Source organism: Lissotriton vulgaris, chromosome 9 (genome assembly GCF_964263255.1).
Source record: "Lissotriton vulgaris chromosome 9, aLisVul1.2, whole genome shotgun sequence".
NCBI lineage: Eukaryota > Metazoa > Chordata > Amphibia > Caudata > Salamandridae > Lissotriton > Lissotriton vulgaris.
In genome coordinates, this window is record NC_141697.1 from 931,525,033 (window position 1) to 931,545,850 (window position 20,818).

The 20,818-nt window shown below is 43.0% G+C and overlaps 1 protein-coding gene across 1 annotated transcript in view; it reads left to right on the forward strand.

The window, feature by feature from the left end:
• The window catches only part of IP6K1 (inositol hexakisphosphate kinase 1), a 443,018-nt gene extending 427,130 nt beyond the window's left edge, over nucleotides 1-15,888 (forward strand). Inside the window, exon 8 of the mRNA XM_086938771.1 lies at nucleotides 11,143-15,888. Coding sequence (XP_086794897.1) covers nucleotides 11,143-11,607 — 465 coding nt within the window. The 3' untranslated portion in view covers nucleotides 11,608-15,888. The remainder of the gene's footprint in view (nucleotides 1-11,142) is intronic.
• The last annotated feature ends 4,930 nt before the right edge of the window (nucleotides 15,889-20,818 follow it).

Here is a 20,818-nt window from a genome sequence, read left to right on the forward strand (position 1 = left end):
ACCCTCGTCGACGGCAAAATCTTCGTCGACGACCATCCCGTCGACGATGCAGCTGATGGCATCGTCGACGATTTTCTCGTCGTCGACGGAACCTACATCTCCAAAGATCTCTTCGACCTACATTTCCATAAAAAGGATTGCTCCGTCGACTGGCTCGTCGGCGAGCAAAAAAGGAGAGTTTTCCACGCCGAAGATTTCACCTCTACTTCCCTCTACCATACTGGATTGCCAGGAATCTGAGGAGGAAAGTTCCTATGGCGTTGCTTATAGTCCTTCGCAGCTTCATATTAAAAGCCAGGACTCGGATGAGGAAGACTTTCAAGAGGTCCAGGAGCATTTCTCTTTCAAAGATTGCCCGGTCAGAGGCCAAAAGAGATACGAGTCTTTTCATCAGGCTTACCACTATGAGGACGAAGAGGAAACGATACATCTGCGGAAGAGACTATGTCTGTGCCTGTATCCTTGGTATCAGACATAAGACACATGATTGATAGCTATTACCGTCGCTTTCCGGAAGATAATGCTGCAGCCTCTTCCACTGCCTCTGCCTCTCAACCTGTGAAAGACACACCACTGGTTCAGCTACCTCCTCCACCTCAACGGACGGATGTCCAAAAGGTTATTACAATTCGGGATGATTTGAATGATTCCGATCATGATGATCAAGAGCAGGAAGGAGAAATTCCTCAAGATTATGTGGCTGGAGATGAATGGGACCAATATATTGTTCCAACTTCCCCGGTGTCAACTTTGCCTCAAGCAAGCTCTCCTCCAGAGGACATAGCCAGCTTCCACAATCTGATAGGAAAAGCGGCTAAGAGATTTCAACTTACAATGCCAGTTAAGGAAACCGAATGCTTTCTTTATGACTTCAAAGAGTCTGCTAGGAAGTCTGTAAGAGCCATTTAAATTATTCAACATGTCTGGGATGAAGGACTGAAGCTGATGGAAACTCCAGCTTCAGTTCCAGCATCTATACCCAAGCTGGATAAGAAGTATTGTGCCACGGAAACGGCTCCAGCATGTCTTATAGGTCATCCTCGACCGGAGTCAGTTGTGACTCGAGCAGCGCAGAAGCGCTCCAAGAACCCAATGACAACATGCTTTGCACCCCCTGATAAGGAGGGCAAGAAGATGGATGGCATAGGTAAACGCTTTGCAGTCATGGCAGCAGCATCAATCAAAGCGGCTAACGCGATGGCACTTCTGAGCCGGTTTAATAGACAGATGTGGTCTGACATCGCACCACTACTGTCGCATCTTCCGGATGACAAGAAAGAGGAGGCGAATTCCATTCTGCAGGATGGTGCCAGGGCAGCGTCAGAGTCCATAGACGTAGCAATGTACATAGCGTCTATTGCTTTTTGCCGAATGGCTGGTTCAGTAGCCCTACGGAGGTAAGGATGGCTGAAGGCCACATCTTTTAGACCTGAGGTCCAGTCCAAAATCTTGGACATGCCATTTGATGTCGAAAGCCTTTTTGGTAAGCATATTGATGAGGCGCTGCAGGGGATAAAAGCAGATATTGATACTGCAAGATTCTTGGGATCATTGCAGCAAAGCCGTTATCAGTTATTTCGCGGCAGAGGATCCAGAGGACATTTTCAACAGCGTTCCTCCTTATCAATCTAATAGGTACCAACCGTACAATCAACAGGGATACCGTCAATACTCCTCCAACCAGCAGTATCGATCCTCGAATACTTCTTTCCAACATCAAGGAAGGAGAAAATCAGCTGCCAGAGAAAAGCAAGACTCTGGTCGCAGACAGTGATGTTCTTCAGGCGCCTCCAGCACCGTTTCAGATAAACCAGTTCCACTACCTCTCTCAGTTTCATCCGCAGTGGCAGGCCATAACATCGGACAGATGGGTATTAGACATCATTACACAGGGTCACACCCTGGAATTCTCACAAAAAACTCCAAATCGTCCACCTCTCTGCAGAGTTCAACAACATCTAGCAGCTCTCAAAGCAGAGATCTTATCACTCATACTGAAAGGAGCGATAGAGGAAGTCCCATCAGACTAGCAGGGAACCGGTTTTTATTCACATTTCTTCCTAATAAGGAAAAAGCATTCTTCAAAATGGAGGCAGGTACTGGACCTCAGAGATCTGAACAAATACATAAAGAACATTTCTTTCCGCATGCTGTCCTTACAGGAAATTCTTCTACTTCTTCGCAAGGGAGACTACATGGTCTCTCTAGACCTGTTGGATGCATACTTCCACATTCCGATCCACAAAAAACACAAGAAGTATCTTCGATTCATGGTGGCTGGCGCCATTACCAGTTCAAGGTGTTGCCTTTCGGCCTGAAGTCTGCCACCAGAGTATTCACAAAATGCATGGCTCCAATAGCGGCACATCTAAGGCAGCAAGGTCTCCAAATTTTCCCTTATTTGGACGACTGGTTGATAAAAGGACCATCGTACCAAGCAACACAAAGATCTTTACGGATTTGCATGGATCTTTTTCAAAGATTAGGCCTTCGGATAAACAGAGATAAGTCATTTCTCCTTCCGACACGTTCCCTGCAATTCCTAGGAGCAATCTTAAAAACTCAGGAAGTAAAAGCGCACCCATCAGAGGAACGAGAAACAGCAGGGTTCAAGAGGAAATGCCCTTCATCTCCGATGGACAGGGAGTTTTGCTTATGCATTTCCTCCCTTTCCCCTAATTCCGAGAATATTGAGAAAGATGAGATTGGAACCTTGCCAAATAATTCTAATAGCACCAGCCTGGCCGAGGCAGTTTTGGTATACAGAACTTCTCCAGCTGTCGGTGGAACCAAGGATACAGTTCCCAATAACCAGGGATTTGATTTCCATGAACAGAGGCCAAGTACTTCATCCACAATTGACCTCTCTAAAATTGTCGGCTTATAACCTTTTGAGCACGAATTCCAGTCTTTAGATATCCCCCCGGAATGTCGTGAAATATTGAAAAGTTCTGCAGCACTGTCTACCAACAAGACATATACTGCAAAATGGAAACGATTCTGTTATTGGTGTCTTGCTCATACAGTGCATCCCTTCTCGTCTTCACCTGAGCAAATTCTTCCTTATTTGCTGCATTTAGCCAGATCAGGACTGTCACATTCATCTATTAAAGTCCATCTAGCAGCAATATCCAGATACCGAAGATCTCCACGTCGCCCATCTCTGTGGTCCCAAAGATTAATCAAGGAATTTTTAAAAGGGTTATTCAGAAAGTTTCCTCCAGTTAAGCTTCCTCCGCCTCCATGGCAGCTTAACACAGTCTTGTCGCAACTCATGAAAGCTCCGTTTGAGCCAATCCACAAGTCGGAATTGCAATTCCGGTCATGGAAAGTAGCATTACTCCTGGCACTAACCTCAGCCAGGAGAGTCCGCGAAATCCAAGCTTTTTCAATACAGGATCCCTTCATACAATTCAGGCCAGATAAGGTGATGCTAAGAACTAATCCGAAATTTGTTCCTAAAATGCCCTATTCCTTTCATCTAAATGAACCGGTGATTCTTCCTACATATTTCAAGAATCCTTCTACAGTGGCTGAAAAAGCTCTTCATACTTTGGACATTGGCAGATGTCTAAAGTTCTACATTGAAAAGACAAAATCCTTTCGCAAATCGAACCAATTGTTTGTTGCTTACTCAGGGCCAAGAAAAGGTCTGGCCCTTTCAAGATCCTCCATCTCTAGATGGATTGCATCCGCCATTGTCTTCTGTCAAGAAAAAGCAGGAAGACCTCTCGACATGAAAGTCCGTGCTCACGATACACGGAAGATGGCAACGTCTTCTGCATTGCTCGCAGGAGTACCCCTTCCAGACATATGCAGAGCAGCAACCTGGTCGAATGTTCATACATTCACCAAACATTACTGTCTGGACACAGAATGGAAAGCAGATGCAGCAGTGGGACAGGCAGTTCTGCGACATCTTTTTAAATAAGGTACATGTTTATGAATTTCTACTGTTTTTCTATAATGTTGTTTTTCTACACAAATGACTGATGACAAAGGTCGCTTGTTTGTACCCTTTTGATTCTTAAAGAGTTATTTTTCTAAAAGGAATTTATGGCACACAGCCCCGAGAAAAAAGGGGGTCTAGCCTAGAAACGCTCTGACAACAAGGACTGCTATCTACTCTGCTACAAGCATGTGAATCTATGAAAGATTGAATACTGGAGAAAGAACTAGTTACTTACATGTACACTATGGTTCTCCAGTATTATCTTTCATAGATTCACATGCGCCCGCCCACCTCCCCGTTTCTGCTAGGTAGACCACCTTTTATCTCTGGTTTCCTGCATTGCTCACTCTTGGGTGGTAGGAAATCTGAGGTATGGTGGCTCTGCTGGTAATGGTGTAGGCTGGTGCTGGCTGCTGATTGGCTGTAGTTTGGGCCACATATTGAGGAGGAGAGGTTACCTATTGTTTCACTACTCTATGGTTTCCAGGCAGTTTTTTCTTCTACTGCTATGGTTATTATTTACCGGGAGACTCCCACCATGACGACGGGGAAGATACAAGCATGTGAATCGATGAAAGATAATACTGGAGAACCATAGTGTACAGGTAAGTAACTAGTTCTTTCTACACAGATCAATCACACCGCTAGTGACTTTTTTTTTTACCACACTACACCTCACCTCACCCATTTAAAGAGAAGGAACAGCTCCACCGTCCTGACAGAGAGCGCTCAGCCTTTACATTGATCACACCAGGGAACATTGATTGGACAATCAACTCTTTGTGGGCGTCTCTTCAGCAAAAAAGAAAACCGTGCATTAGAGGACCATCTCTCAATGGATCATTATATGCTTTAAGACCTTCTATGAGCTAGCTGAAACACAGCCACTGGAAGGCCTGTGCATTCATTCTACCAGAGCAAATGCTACTACCACTGTGCTTGTGTGTGTTGTGCCAGTCCTGTACTTCTGCCAAGCTGCTACATGGGCATCCCTCTACAAAGCACTATTGCCTGGACAGCCGGGTCCTGCAGAGTTCGCACTTAGCCCAATCTGTTGAGTAGGATTTCCTGGTCTAAGCCATTGCACAGTATCAGAAAAACAAGTTACTTACCTTTGATAACGCCATTTCTGATAGAAATTCTAAAAGCAGATTCTTCACTGACCCTCCCTCCTCTCTTTCTGTTGAATGGACTCATACAGTCCACTATAGAAATCTCCACTCTGGCATATTTTTTGTATTTCCATGGCCTCCTCATTCAATAGCACGAACAGAGAATTCAACGGCACCAACAGAGTTCCGAAAGAAAGTGACATTCGTGTGCAGAGGTTGCACACATATGGTGGCCACCCCGTCACATCTGGGACGGAACTAATGCTGAGCTGCACAACGCCACCTTCGAGCGCATGAGGTAGTTACTATGAGAATCTCCAGATCCAGTCAGGATAATGATGAAAATTGGCATGGTTAGGCATCTGCGGGTAGAGGCTCCACATAAAAGGCCTTTCCAACTGTAAGTAACTTGAACATCAGAAGGGAGAACGATTAAATATTACCTCTGCCATGTATCTGGGGCAAGTTTTTGCCACCACTTTGAGTACAATTTCCATATCAATTGGGACATTTTCCTCCTAGTCTTTTTCTGAACCCTATGGAAGCAGAAATGGCATACATAACCTTCACAGCAGGAAGGCCTTGAGTTCTACTTAGAGGGTATGTCTAGCGTTTGCTTCTCCAGCAAGTTTGTCTTAGGTTACCCATAATTCAGTAAAAGGGCATTTTAGGTCTCCGTCCCCCAACTGGTGGTTTCATGTATTCTATAATGCTATGCTATGCAAGGTCTTTTAGACTTCGCTGCGCTCTTAACTCCTCAACTACCGGAAATCCCCACAAATACTGTTAGAGATAAGTTGGTCCAAGTCTCTTATGATGTGAAATGTGTCAAGTACAAGGCGATTAGTTGAACAGTCTTTGGAGGGGGTGATGAGTGTGTTTGACCAAGTTGTTAATGTCCTTAGGCTGAATCCTTGTTCTTGCAATCAAAATCAGGAGTCCATATAATGTAGAAAAATTGCTTTTATTAAATAAGATTAAAACATGAATAGCCGACGCGTGTTTCGCCCCCTGTGGCGATTTGCGCCGGGGCTTTTTCAAGGCTATTTACAATATCATATGTTGATTTTGCAAGTCTTCATAATATTGACTTATTTTTCAAAATCTCCGATTATTTTTCAAGTTTTGATTTCTCAGGGTGTAATCCTTGGGTCACGTCCTATTTCGTCCGCTCGGTATTGGCCGCGGCTGATTTTGATTACAAGAACAAGGATTCAGCCTAAGGACATTAACAACTTGGTCAAACACACTCATCACCCCCTCCAAAGACTCATTTGTTACAAAACTCAAGCGGTCCAGAGTTTTTTGAGTGTGTTCTTCTCAATACATGAAACGTGAAAACCGATATAGACTTGGCATTTCCTGTGGACCACTTCTTTTCCCTAGATTAGTTGAACAGTACCCCGCACTTTCAGAAACTAATATGTATTAAATGCAAGATCCACAGTCCATGTTGTCAGCGAGTATTTGAAAGCATCTTCGAATTAACTTGCTTGGTTTAGTTGCACCTGCCGATTTTTATATTTGAATGCTTAGAAATTATCACGAGTAGAAGGCGTTTGGTGGGTTTAGTGCAAATAAGTGTACAGTAGTCACCAGTGTGATTCTGGTAGTATTCAGTCACCCTGCCCTTGGCTCATCAGTCTCCCACCTTACCCACTCTCTGACCATAATGCATTTAACCACCTGATAGAAGCAAACAAGCATTTGAAATGCAATAGGTCTCATTTACGCAGGTTTGCGCTACTGGCATTGTAAATAACAATGCCTTATATTTTTGTTTTAAAAACCAAAACATAAATAAAAGGCATTTGCCCAGATGCATCAAGCATTTTTGGAGTCGCAAACGGTGCGATTCCTTAAAATCGGCCGTTTGAGATTCCAAAAATGCTATTTGAGATGCATCATTAGTTTTTGTTGAAAATTGCTAATTTTGCGATTTTCTAAAATGCGATTGCATTTAAGGAATCGCAATATTGCGATTCCTTAAATGCAATGCATCATTCTTAAAAAATTTGCGATTTTTCAAATTGCAAGTTCAAATTACCACGAGGTTGAACCTCGTGGTAATTTGCAAAATTGTTTAAAAATGCACAAAAATGCATTTTTTAAACTGTTAAGTTACAGACACACGTGTCCTTAGGACATGTGTGTATGTAACTTATAGGTAAAAGTGCATTTCATGGGTGCAGGGGGGGGTCATTTGGACCCCCCCTCTCCACCCTTGAAATGCTTTGTTGAATTCCGATTTCAAATTGCGAATTCGCAATTCCCATTCATTCTTTTGGGCATTTCAGCCCATAGGAATGAATGGGAATTGCGAATTCGCAATTTGAAAATCGCATTTTTTATGCGATTCGGTAAAAATTGCGATTTATACCGAATCGCAAAAAAAATGCGAGAAAAATGATGCATACCATTTTGAGATTCCTAATTTGCGATTCGGTAAATTTCGCATATTAGGAATCGCAAAAAAGTACTTTGATGCATCTGGACAATTGTCATTTACAATGCCAATAGCTCAAACCTGCGTAAATGCGAGACCTATTGCATTGCAAATGCTTGTTTTAACTTCTATTCGTAAAGGATAATCAAATACATTCAAGATGGCCTCTACACCTACACGCACATTCATCATTGTCACCTAATAACACTATTCTACACCACACAATTCCACAACTAGTAATTTCATTCAAACCCACATAATTCAACTCCACACTACATACATCCACTCCATAAACATAAGTAAAAGACTAGGGGCCAGATGTAGGTAATCTCAATTTACCTATTCTTAAATACCGAATCATACCGATTCTGTATTTAAGAATAGGTACATGGGATGTAGGTAATTTTTCGTTAAAAATCACCGAATCGGTAAGTTTCGGTAATTACCGAATCAGTACTTACCGATTCGGTAATTGCCATTCATTCCTAATGGCCTGGAGGCCCATAGGAATGAAAGGCAATTACCGAATCGGTAAATACCGATTCAGTAAAAGTGGGAAAATGTTGAAGGGTGGAAGGATGTCACTTTGACACCCTGTTGCACCCCTCAATTGTGTATGGGTGTACATGTGGCCCACATACATGCCCTAAGGGCATGTATGTCTGCCACATCGCACTGTTGGAAAAGCAAGAAAAATGCTTTTTCAAAGGTTTTCATTATTTACCACCAACTTGTAGTTGGTGGTAAATAACGAACCCTTAACTGAGGAATGCACCAACTTGAGTGCTCCCTACATCCTGGATTCGGTAATTTACCGAATCGGTATGTTAAGAATTCGAAATTTTACCGAATCCTTAAATTACCGATTTGGTAAAATACCAAATCCTAAAAAAATGCCACGTACATCTAAAAAGGCCAATACCAGCCGGTAACGGCCGAAATTCGGTAATTTCGTCCGTTACCGACCGGTATTGGGCTACCTACATCTGGCCCATTGTCATTTACAACACCATTAGCTCCAACTTCAATAAATGCAAGACCATTTGCATTGCAAATGCTTGTTTTAGGACTTGTGTCCCGGTATCAGCCAATATTCATTTGAATAAGGAGACTGCAAGTTATTCTCATGCAATGTAAGGGCAAAACGGTGGTCACAGTGAGTTACTCTGCATAAACACACAACTCACATTCTACTCTCCATGTCCAGCCACCAACAAGAAGCACACTAAGGTGGATAAAAAGGCCTACCATGCTCTACTCCGCTACCAAATAAAACACTAAAAGACGTTATTCTAAATTAATACTATTGAATGGTCTCCCACGTTAGTTTCCCCCCACATTCCGCCACTGCATCCCTCACCTGGTCTATGTCGTCCGCCATCTTTCAAAAGCAGCGTTTTCACCAACGAAGGATTCGAACCAGCAACGCTCTGCTGGCGGAGAAGTGCAAGAGTGTCCTGTGCTGAATCATAGCGACAGGACCCAGATTGATTGATTGATCGATTGGATCCTGCATACTTGATAGTAAAAGAAAACTGCCATTTTGTAAAAGAGCCGTTTTCGTTGAGCCTCTTAGAAATCAAGTCTAAAAGAATACAAAGACTGCAATTTCCATGCAAAGGCTTTAAATAACAAAAGCAGTTCGACATGGCTTCCTATTCTTTGTATGTTTCTTATTTTATGAAACCAATCCACCCTGAATAAATTTTTAATTTGCAAGACGCAGTTTTAAAAGATAAAAAGTAATGATTTCAGATTAATGTGCAATTTTAATACAGAAACTTCAAGCATTGTTAAACTAGCAATTTCTCTTCATCTCTTGCATGAAATGTGACCTAGAAACGTGAGCCAATGATAACATGAGTGGAAACACGATGGACACGTAATCTGCCACTATACTCTCTTTGCGGACTAGACATGCCTTCTGTCCTCTAGCCACCCCTACAGATTAATAAAACAAACACTCCCTTCTCTTAGGTTTAATGTTTACACTGCCTCCGCCATGTATCCTTTTTGCTAAGCCATTGTGCTCTAAACTGAGTGCATTCTGTTGTCCGTGGAATGAGACTGCAGCATAGTGTGGTGCAAAGTGACATGTGTGCAAAACAGGGAGAGAGTTAAGAGCGCCACATGGAGAAACTGCGTCTTCGAATTAGGAGTGTGTGAGAGAGTTTGTGTGCGTGTGTGTGGGAATGAAAGAGATAGTGCACGCGCAAGGTCAAGATATGGTTAATACGCTGCAAGTGTGGGGGAGAGATAATAGCGGCCGGAGATAGCAAGAGCTGCAAGGAGTGAAGCGGCACTTGTAGCGAGCAAGCACCCTCCGCGTTCACAGTGCCACAGATTTTTATCGTACGGAGAGGGCTGTGCGAGAATGCACCAGCTTTCCTTGGCACATTGACTACTAAAATATTTTTCTTAAGGCGCCCTGCCCGGGAGGTGATGCCATATCGCTCTGTTAGCCAAGCCTGCCCCATCCCACTAGCTGTCATGGATACAACCACATGTGAGGTCACAACTCGCCTCAATCAAGTCCCTTCCTGTAGCGGGACCAACCTCCGATGTTATCAAAGGCAGGGCCAACCAGTGCTTCAGTATTAGGGTAACCAGAATTTTAAAGCCAAAAACCAGGACATTTCACAACCAGTGCGGTCCCGAAAGTGGAAGAGGACCGCTCTGCAGGCGGAGCATGGGGATCTCTTATATTAATGGGGCCATGTGTTTTGCCCCATAAAGATAAGAAACTGCTTTTCGACAGCAGCAAAGCAGGCGAGCCAGTCCGGCTCTGAGACAAAGGGCGTGAACAGGAAACCCTAATTTCCAATGGCAGGGCAACGGTGACGCTAGCCAATGGAAATGAAGGACGCGGCTTAAATCGATCTTCTCAAAGTCTTCTCTTACAAAATCTCTCGCGGAGGCGGACAGCGCTTTGCGCTGCAACACCACGCGAGACCTAAAAAGGATATCACTGGGAATCTAAACATATGTATTATATGAAACAGGGTTGTGCTGCAGGGTGCTAACTCCAGTATTTTCGTGGTTTTGACAAAGCACTTTGATTCCTCCCTTTACTGGGGACTGACAGGGAAACATAGAAACGTTTGTGGGGTGGAAGAAGAAGACTGTGCAGATTCATGTTTATGTCCCTGTATATCTTTAATTGGTCTAACCTGATTGGTGGTCGACCAGCCCCGTACTAGGGATAACTAATGAGATGGAACCCTCAATCCTGGGAGTGGAGTTAGTCATTGGTTGCTGCTGTGCAATTGTTATATTGTTATTGTTTAATTTATACTCATACTGTATGATCCTTACCCTTCTGATTGTGGCACATGGACTGTAAAGATATATGAAGAGTGGGTTTGAGATCCAGGAGTAACTTACACATTGTAATGCAATTCGAGTTATTAGCACCTGTGTAAACTATATAAAAAAGAAAAAAGTATAATGCAATGATCTTTGTGATTAGCAATGCAGTATTATAATATAAATAAGTTACAAAACAATTGGTCTACTCCAGGATGGAAACTTTAATGATTTACAGAGACTGCATAGTTTTTTCTTGAGCTACTGTGCTACGAGAGAAGTAAGCATCTAAATTGTTATCTAAACATTTTTTTCTTCTACTTCAGGTTTTCCAAATGAATACAGGACATTATGTTTGTCGCAACAAGTATTATGGACGTGGGCTCTCAATTGATGGGTTCCGACATGCTCTTTTCCAGTATCTCCACAATGGTCTGGAACTACGCAAGGACCTATTTGACCCAGTTCTTATGAAGCTCCGTGGTCTTCTGGGTGTCCTGGAGAGACAGGCTTCCTACCGGTTTTACTCCAGCTCCCTCCTCATCATTTATGATGGCAAAGAATGCCCAAAGCGTACAGAGAACATGGACACAGAGACTCCAGAAGATATCCCCAGCCTCAGCTATCCTTCCATGCCCAAGGTGGACGTGCGAATGATTGACTTTGCGCACAGCACTTTCAAGGGTTTCCGGGACGATCCCACTGTGCATGACGGGCCAGACAAAGGCTACGTGTTTGGACTAAAGAGCCTCATTAACATTCTCGAATGTTTGAGAAAAGAGAACCAATAGCGCTGAAAAGAGGAGGGGAGTAGGTTTTACTCCTACAGTAACACTGTCCTGTTTGTAACGTCATTGTACCCTACTCAGCTGGAGGACAGAAGAAGCACTTCTACATACTGTTTGGATCTAACTGCTAAAAAGAAAAGAAGATATTTTTAAGGGTTATATTGCTGGTATGAAGAAACCAAAAGATATGTTTTTAGTTGTGATTTAGAGTATAAGTCGTCTAAATGATTTGAGGCACTTTTTGGCAACGATTTCCTTTTATGTTGATGTGTGGATTGCCAGCAATTCAAAGGAGGGGAGAGTCCCCATGGACCTTGCTGTGTTAGGTCCATATTTCTAAGCTTCAGTGTCAGACACTTTGCCAAGTTTTAAATTCCATCCAGGCTACAAAGTCACTGAAGTGGCGGTGGGAGAGAGCAATAAGGAGTGTACCGTAAACCTTTTTCTCCCCGTGAGGAGAATTCTGGAACTTTATTGACTCATACTGAAGCTTCTTTCTCCAGTGAAGCTTGTAGGACCTGCAGTTTGGCCTTCCTTGTTCCCTGTTTGGGAAGGATAATCTGAGGACCTTCCCACAAGACGATAAAAGTAGCTTATGGTCTGAAAGTGTTCTAGCCGCACATGTGTTTAGTATGTATATGTCTAATTGTATACCCACGCTCAAGTTAATTACAAGATAGTATCCTATATAATCATTCTCTTGAACTTGCACACTGCCATGAAAAAGACAGTTATTTCCCTTCTCCCTTGCAGAAAGGACTTATTGATCATTCGAAGTATTTGATCACCCCAACTGCATATGAAACCCAGGATACGTCGCTACACTGGCCGTAACCTGTGACAGTCTTGGAATTATTCTTTTTTCTTTTTCTCCCAGCAAGCAAAGGCATGCCAAACACAATTTCCTGAGGAAGGCAACTAAAATAAGTTGGAGGGGTTGGTACTATGTTACCAACTATTCATGTCCAAACTAATGTTATAGCCATGTGGTAACTGTTAAGTGCCTGGAGTGGTCCTGTGCTGACAGCTGCAATTGTGGCATCGGGCATTAAAGCTTCGTTTTAAGGAATAAAAGGGAGGTTAAACAAAGGCCATATACATCTTCGTAATGTAATCTTTCCTGTGGATAACCCTTATTGTCCCACAAATCAAACATCCTGCCAGCACAAGCTCACCCGACAGAGCCGTTTTCCAGACTGTACTCTGTCAGATTGCCTATCTGTTCCAGACTTCGCTTTTTCTTTGTTTCAGTTTTGCAAAAAAAAAGGTATATGTATCTGGTTATTTTCCTTGCCTGTAATAATTTTACTTAAGTGGTTAATAGTGTTTACACAAAGTAGCATTGGCTTGATCAAACTTTGAAGCATGCAATGCTGTTTTTCTGTTAGGATCTATCTACGGGAAAAAGCACATTTTTTCAAATGGCTGTCCCCTATTTGTAAGTCCGTTTTAAAAGGGTAACAACTTACTTGTAGCTAAGTTACTTTCCTCTTTGGTTTTACTGAAAATATCTTTTATATAGTTAACCCACATTTTCGGTTATTATCGTTGTAACCGCCTTTCCCCTCCCAGATGCTGTTGTAGTCAGAGGCGTACTGGTATAGCTCTTTCTTGTCCCAATCATGGTTCCCACCACAGTTTGGTTAATTGGGAAATGGTAGAGTGGGTTTGGAAGTCTAATACTACAAGAAGGCAAATTGAGGCACGTAGCCCTGAGAAGTGGCAAGCACAGTCCCTAATTGTTAGAGGCATGTGCAACAATACTATATTGGCGTATTGTTTAACCAGAGCTTCACAACTGCTCCTTGGTCGTTTTCAGATCTCTGACACATAGCTTCCAAATGGACCCATGTCTTCTGTGACACTCGTTGTAGGTTCTGGCTTGTCCGCTAATAATGCTGTAGATTTTTAAGTCCGTACTTATAAATTGGATTGTCCGAGTACAAATGTAGTTCACCTACCTTATGCCTCGATATCTTCGACCAATCAAGACTGACTCAAGATGTAATACATAACACTGGACCACTTTACTGTTAATTGAGACTTGTAGAGTCCAACTTCCTTGACTGTAAGTGTTTTGAAAAAAAACTGTTTATTCTAATATAAGGGGACTAAAATACTGCCCATTGACTTGTTCACTTGGAGGCAACTGGTACATAACTGACATCAACTCTTAGTACAACAATTTACCAAGTCTGCTTCACATCATACATTCTGCACAATGCTGCTGCAGACTTAAATGTGCTCACCCTTGCGCGAAGTTTTCTATTTCCATGGAAAGTCTGTGGGGGAGCCTTGCTACTTCACTTCTGAAAGCAAGCAGGGAATAGACAGTCGTATCAATGCCTGACATCAGGAGTTAAGTCTTGAAAGAAATTGATCGTTCACCTAAGGTGTGCTGGCTGAACTTTTAGACTTCGTGCCATATTTGTCACCTTGATCTAGTCCATCTAGTTCTTTGTGATCCAGGTTGTTAATAAATAGATGCCTCCAACTACAAGCCTCCATATTGTAGAGATGTATTGACTAATAATGTTGATGGAGACAGAAATGTAATTGAAAAATCTGTGCATGTACAGATATCAAACACCACCATTCTCACCCCTACCTTTTCCCAGTCTAATAATTTTGGACTGAACAAATAGCATGAAGCATAGGACCAGCTGGCTCAGAAAGCAATATTATTTGCTGATGGCCGGTTAGAGTAACTTCATTCAGAGGGTGAATATAGCAGATGATGAAAGAAGCATTATATCTCCAAATTTCTTGTCTTCCACAGTTTGTTCTGCAGTCTCCTCCACATTCAATGTGTGTCCATTCACACTTGTAGTCACATTCAGCAAACGTACTATTTTAATATTCAAGTGTGCATTTCTCTTACCTGACCAGGTTCTGTGAGTTGCAGAAATCCTCCACTACAGTTGTTGGTGACTCATAACATCTCAGACTCAAGGTATTTTCTTGTTGGTGTATTACAGCATGTGACTATTCATTCTCAGACATCTGCATTTACGTGTTATGACTGCCCAGGCCGGGTTTTCTTTAGCTCAGCTGAACCCTGCATTACGAAGCAAAGAAAGAAAGACTTGGCCAGTGATCATGTTCTCACACATCGCATGAGTGAAGCTGATCCTTTCAGGGATTGTTTATACGGGTGACACATCTGTTATTTTTTTCTTTTCCATGCAAACTTCAATGAGTTACAGTTTTGCAGTTCTGTTTTAGGAGTGGTTTGGAAGGGGGTAATATGGTGCATGATGGCAACAGCAAAACCTGTGTCACTAAATTGCAACGTTGACTTGCCTCAAATGTACCATCCCCCAGTAGATGCCTTCAGCTGCTAATCTATAGTGAGGAGTGTTCCAGAGCCACGCCATTACTGTCTACGAAGACTGGACTAAGAACAAATGAAATACCTGTGACCCCACGGTGATATTATTCAGTGTGCTGATGTTGCAGTGGTCATTTACCCATGGACATTATGTGGATTGACAAGCACAGTGGTTGTGTGTGTGTGTGCACCACACTGCCCCTGTCGAAAGAAAATCTCTAGCTTGATGCCTGGGCCCAAGGAATGGAACATTTTACAAATCTTCTGACCGTCATCCTGTTTCCAAAGTTTGTCACTTGTGCGAGAAAAGTTTCATGTTGAAAATGTTCCTGTTCTACCTTCCTACATAGAACATTGGCATGGAAGGCAAATTATTCTCTTGATTTTTACAAGAACGTTATTGTGGTCAAACCATTTGAAAGTAGGTTACATTGTGTATTACAGTGAATAGACGTACAGGTTCTCCTAAAAGGAACTGTCACCCCTCTTGCTAAAGTTTCAGCTATTTCCTCACCCAGAGTACTCGCTTTTTATCATTGCTAAAACTCAATCGGAGGACCCTGCTTCACAGTTGAATATATGATTGCTTGTGTCACCAAAATGAGAAGCAGCACGAGAGAAGAAAGAAGTAATCCTTTTGCAGTAAATTGTCAATTGTTTTGGCACTTTGGGATTTTCTGGTGCTGGTTGTTGTTTTACGGGAATGTAACTAGTACACATAAGCCATTGGTATATCCTGGTACTTCTATGAGATTTCTTGTCTGGAAAGGGCTTTGTCCCACTGCTCTTGAATTTCTTACAATGCATACCGAAGTCTGGATGTGGAGGTTAGTTGGGGCTCGTCTGTAGAAAGTAGCTGATGTGACAAGGTATGGTCTTTTTTGGTTAAATCTAAAAATCAAACTGTACCACCATCACATCTTAAAATATTGGACCGTGTTTCACAGTGCAAATTATTATTTGTGTTGTCCTTTGGTTTCATTTCACTTGATGAACAGAACATTAGTTTCCTAGCTGGCCTGTGATATCTTGATGACCTCACTTGATGGGGTATCTGGGAATTCAGTAAAGCCTGAGATCTGTCCTTATGGAGTCACGATGGAAGTATCTGTAGTAGAAAGCACAGAACAATTTGATGCCACAGCTCCTTCAGAGGAACGGCCAGTAGTCCTGTTTAAAGAAGGGCTTTATTTTTTATCTGTAAAAAAATATATATGCTGTGTAATGTGCTATTTATTAAAAATGTGAAGCGCGAAGGACCATGATTCATGAAAATAGAATTGTGGAGCGGGTTGTGCAGCCCCTGTCTCCTCTCAGCAATGGCAATGAAAGCTTTTGAATCTGCACATATGCATACATGGTTTATGCCAAGCTATTTTGTTCATGTGGATTCATTGTACAAGTAAAAGTAGAGCATTATCCCATTGTGTAGATCTAAAGTGTGAAGAGGAGTGCATGACTATTCAGATTCTACAGAACATGAAACTCCACTATGGTAATAATAGAGGATTTGACATTTTCACTGTAGTAATAAAGGTGCGAGTCTGTGTGTCTATTACTACACTTTCTCCAAATAACGTTACATTGTGCCAATTTAATTTTCACTGGCATGGCTTACATATAGACATACACAGATTTATTACTAGGGCTCAGATATCAAATTCCTTGTTATTACAAGATTACCGTTAAATTGACATGCGAAGAGCACGGTTTACTTCCTCACAAATTGACTATTACGGTGACTTTGCACAGGGAAACATCTCTCCTAAGAGTCAGGCGTCCTCCTCAGTGTGCTTTTACCTTACTGCAAGCATTTAACTCCTTGGATCCTGGTTTTGGTTAAATACTTTATTAAATACAATAAGCATGAAAACGTCAAGGCATAAAACCATAATGCAGATGTACAGATTGTAATTGTCTATTTCTTACCACTGTTGAAGGACGGGGCAGTGTCATGTCTTGCTTTTGCTTCTCATAAGTCATGGCCCCTTCCGACACAGCAATTTTAATATTTATCTTTAAGCTGTATATATATATATGTATATATATATATATATATATATATATATATATATATATATATATATATATACTGCTTCGTGTATTTTTCATGGATATATTGGTCTATTTCGAATGAACAGCTACTTTGAGTCACTATTTTAAATGAAACCTCTTTGGGGTAGTAATATCATTATCACTTTTGTATGAAAAAGGTTCAGTTTAACTATGGCCTCAAGACTTCAAGTGAGAATGGGAAAAGATCAGTTAAACGCCACTGCTGTAAAAGCCTGGCTTCCTCCTCGTATAATCACACTTGTTTAAGTCTCCTCTATTCCGAATATGTGGCGCCTGCACTTGCTTAACATCAGAATATTGTTGTTTGAGAAGTAATTCCCGAATGGCAATAGGTTTTTAATGCAGCTTTAGTATGCATTTCCTCTTCCTCCACCTGATCCTATTTCTTCATCGCTTGTTCCAGGTTCAATATTTTTCATGTACTAGATCACTTAAAATATATATGAATTATTTATTTTTAACAGAGTACGTTTTATTCTTATTGGGTAATCTTTCTTTCAGTTTGTGTGTTAAATTCTGATGGAAAAAATGCATCACGCTTGTTTAGTGCTTCAGAGACCTGAGATTTGAGAGTGTCTCAACCAGAGTTTAATTTGTAATTCAATAATTGACAAGGCCCACAGGTTTGGTCAGAAGCCCACGGCCGGCACTTTCAAACGGGGCGGGCGGGGTCTTGTGCCATATTCATCCTCCACCAGACACTCCCTGACCCTTTACGTGATTCTTGCATGCTCTTTTATCCCTGCTTTCTATCTTCCGCAATGTTTTTCTGTTTTTCTCTTCCTTGTCCTTTCCCCCTTTTGTCTTTTCTCTGTCCATCTGTGGGTGAGAGTCCGATGTGGTGGTCCCAAAAAATGAGTGTCAGTGAACCCCACCTGCGATCACTGGTTCAAATTAAGCAAGGTGCTAAGAATCGTGTATGACAAGGAACCAACATGAAACAAAATGTTTGCATGCCCATCTGTTGTGAATGGTGTGTGTTGCTAGTTTTTGCTGATGCAGGTTCATACAGAAACTATGTGGTGCTATTCCTAAGATGGGGAACTAACTTACCACTCCAAAGGTTTGTTGTGGCACTCTCCTTTACTCTGTGCATCTGTTGAATCCACGGATAGTTGTGCAGAGGGATATCTGATTTACAAAGTTGTTTGCAATGCAAGTGAAGTCTAATAACTAACTGGAGCATTTAAAGAGTGTGTACATGTGTGTGGCTTTATAAGTATGTTTTTAGGTCTCGCCTAGGCAGCGAGCATGCACTCCCCTAGGAGTGCCTTTAGCCATCGGTCTGCTAATTTTCAAGCACACACTCGTGCTTGTGGCCGCATCGACCTTGCGGGAGCGAGCAGCGCTGCGCGTTCTAATTGGCCGTTGCTTGCTCCCACGAGGCGGATGGCACCACAAGCACAAGTGTGCTTGAAAACAGCTGCTGCGGGCCAAGAATTTGTTTTGCATTGTTAGAGTTTTAGCATTAGTCATTCAAAGTTCTTAAGCACAGCGCGGGACGTGCTTTTTTAGATCGAGGACCGAGAAGGCTGCGATTGCGCAGTCTCCGGGAGGAGAATTAATGCTTCTTAGTAGGGCTGTAGAACCCGCCTCCCTGCCCAGTCTCTCCTCCATTGGCTGGCATCCTAAACGGAGGCCAGCCATTGGAGGAGAGAGCCATCCCTCCGAAGAAGCTCCGTCTTTTTCGGATTTGGGGGCGTATGTTTTGCTGTTCTTAAGACAGTGACGTCTGTCACTCAAAACAGCAAAACCACGCCCCCGATTCCGAAAAAATCGGAAGTTTGCGGCCGCCATTTTGTTTCACCGCAGTGAAGGTGAGCATCGAGCCTCTGCCCCCGTTTATGCCGTTTTTAGTGCACCTGCACCCCTGTTTGTGCTGTTGTTCGTGCCACCGGATTACAGGCCGGTCCCTACTTGCCTGGACTGCGGCTGACGTGCGATGCACGGTGACGGAGGTGACTCGCCCTGACAGACGCAGCAACAGACAGAGACGGAGCTCGACTGCACCTACAGCAGCAGTATCTCCTCCAGTGCCCCCGGATGCTGTTTTTCTGCATGGTGAGTGATTCCCTCGCCCCCCCCCTCCTTCTCCTTTTCCTGGGTCCTTCCATGTTTTCTCGATGTCTGGGCTGCCTTTCTGTGCGGGGGTTGGGTTGCGGGCTTTGGGCGGGGAGACCGGGTCCTGTGGGGTCGCTTACACAGTGCTGGGATGTGGGGGGTGGGCCTGGGTGTGGGTGTTTTGAGGACCGGGGGTCCGCCCGTTATGCGCTGGTCTGTCTTTTGCAGTGCAGGCTTAGTAGAGGAGCTGGTTTCCTCGAGGGACGCTTCGCGGCCAGATAGAGGAAGAATGAGGAAGGAATGCAGTGATATATCTACACGCAATTTGGTGTAAACTGCTATTTGGCCGGCCCTTCGACAACTGCAAAGAACGCACAAATGGCTGAATTTTCTCGCTTGCAACCCGTTTCGTTTTATCAGATTCCTTGTGTTTCTGGAATGTTGTGTAGGTATTACTCGTATATTAATACCGATTTGATCTAGCAGGCGGTTTTATTTTCAAAATTGCTACGCCTAATCACGCTGCACCCCACCCCGCCCTATGCGTTGCTTTCCCGTCTTCCGTCTGCATCATCACTCAGATGTCAAGCCCTCCCCCGGTTTCTACTCTCCTCCGTTTTTTGCACATTAGTGTGTGTTGTATACACATAATCCACAGCTGCACTCCCTGCTTTTCCCTGTAGTTCACACTGCAGCCTCTCCCAGCATTGCATCAAAATAAATCTTTACATGTATGCAATACAAGAGACGACTGTTTACAGACTACCGCCTAGCTGATTTAATTTATTTAATGTGATGCCTTTTTACCTAGCTGCGCTCGTCTTTTTAGCTCGCCCATCTCCTCCCTGCTATTTTGCCCTCCTTCCTAACTTGTATTCCTTTTTTCCTCCGCTGCACGATAAGGAGAGAATTGGGTCATCCAATGTCGCGGCTTGTGTTGCTTTTAAAGTCGCCCTGACTAACGTTTGCAGGTTTACCTCGTGCGCTGTGTAACAAAGTCAATACATGCCAAAAGGAATCAAACGGGAAAACACTAGTGCCCAGCCATCCGCAGTTGCCGTTTAAAGCCTGTACTTTATTCATTCTACATCACATTCTTTAGGTCCTCCAACTGATGAGATGGATTCACTAACAAACGATCGTGTTTACAGCGTTGTAATCGACCTCCGCATTCTCTGCATTTTTTGTTTTTTTATCGTTATAAAAACATCTGTCCCACAGACACTCATTGTAAGCGCCACCTGGAGACTTGTTGAAGAAAAAACTACTTTATTGCATGTTGCAAGGCTCAGCGACGGTCATTTGAGTGTCGTACTGAAGAAACGCTTACGGTTAAAATCAGATTAAAGATGCACATTCGAACTGTGGATCGTCTGTACTAGTTAATGATCCTTAAAACGGCCAGTATCCTGCCTGACCACTTGTCCAAAAGTCAGCAGATCATTACATCATGGGAATACTCTTTCGTTCTGCTGGAATACAGGGGCTTTCGTAGAGTGAGTCTGCGCGCTTTCCACCGGACGCTCGCCCAGGTTGTGTTGGGAGGGATATTATCGTCCCCTTTTACCCTGGTGAGGGTGAGTGAGACACACATGCCCTCTCTTCCCACTAATATTCACAATTGCCATCGAACCGCCTAGCCTGGAACATCTGATTGGGCTGTAGGTTATTTGGTCCATGATGAGACTTTACCCTCGGTGCGCTGCGGAGGGATACAGATCCTGGAGGGTGAAAATGTGTTCCGGC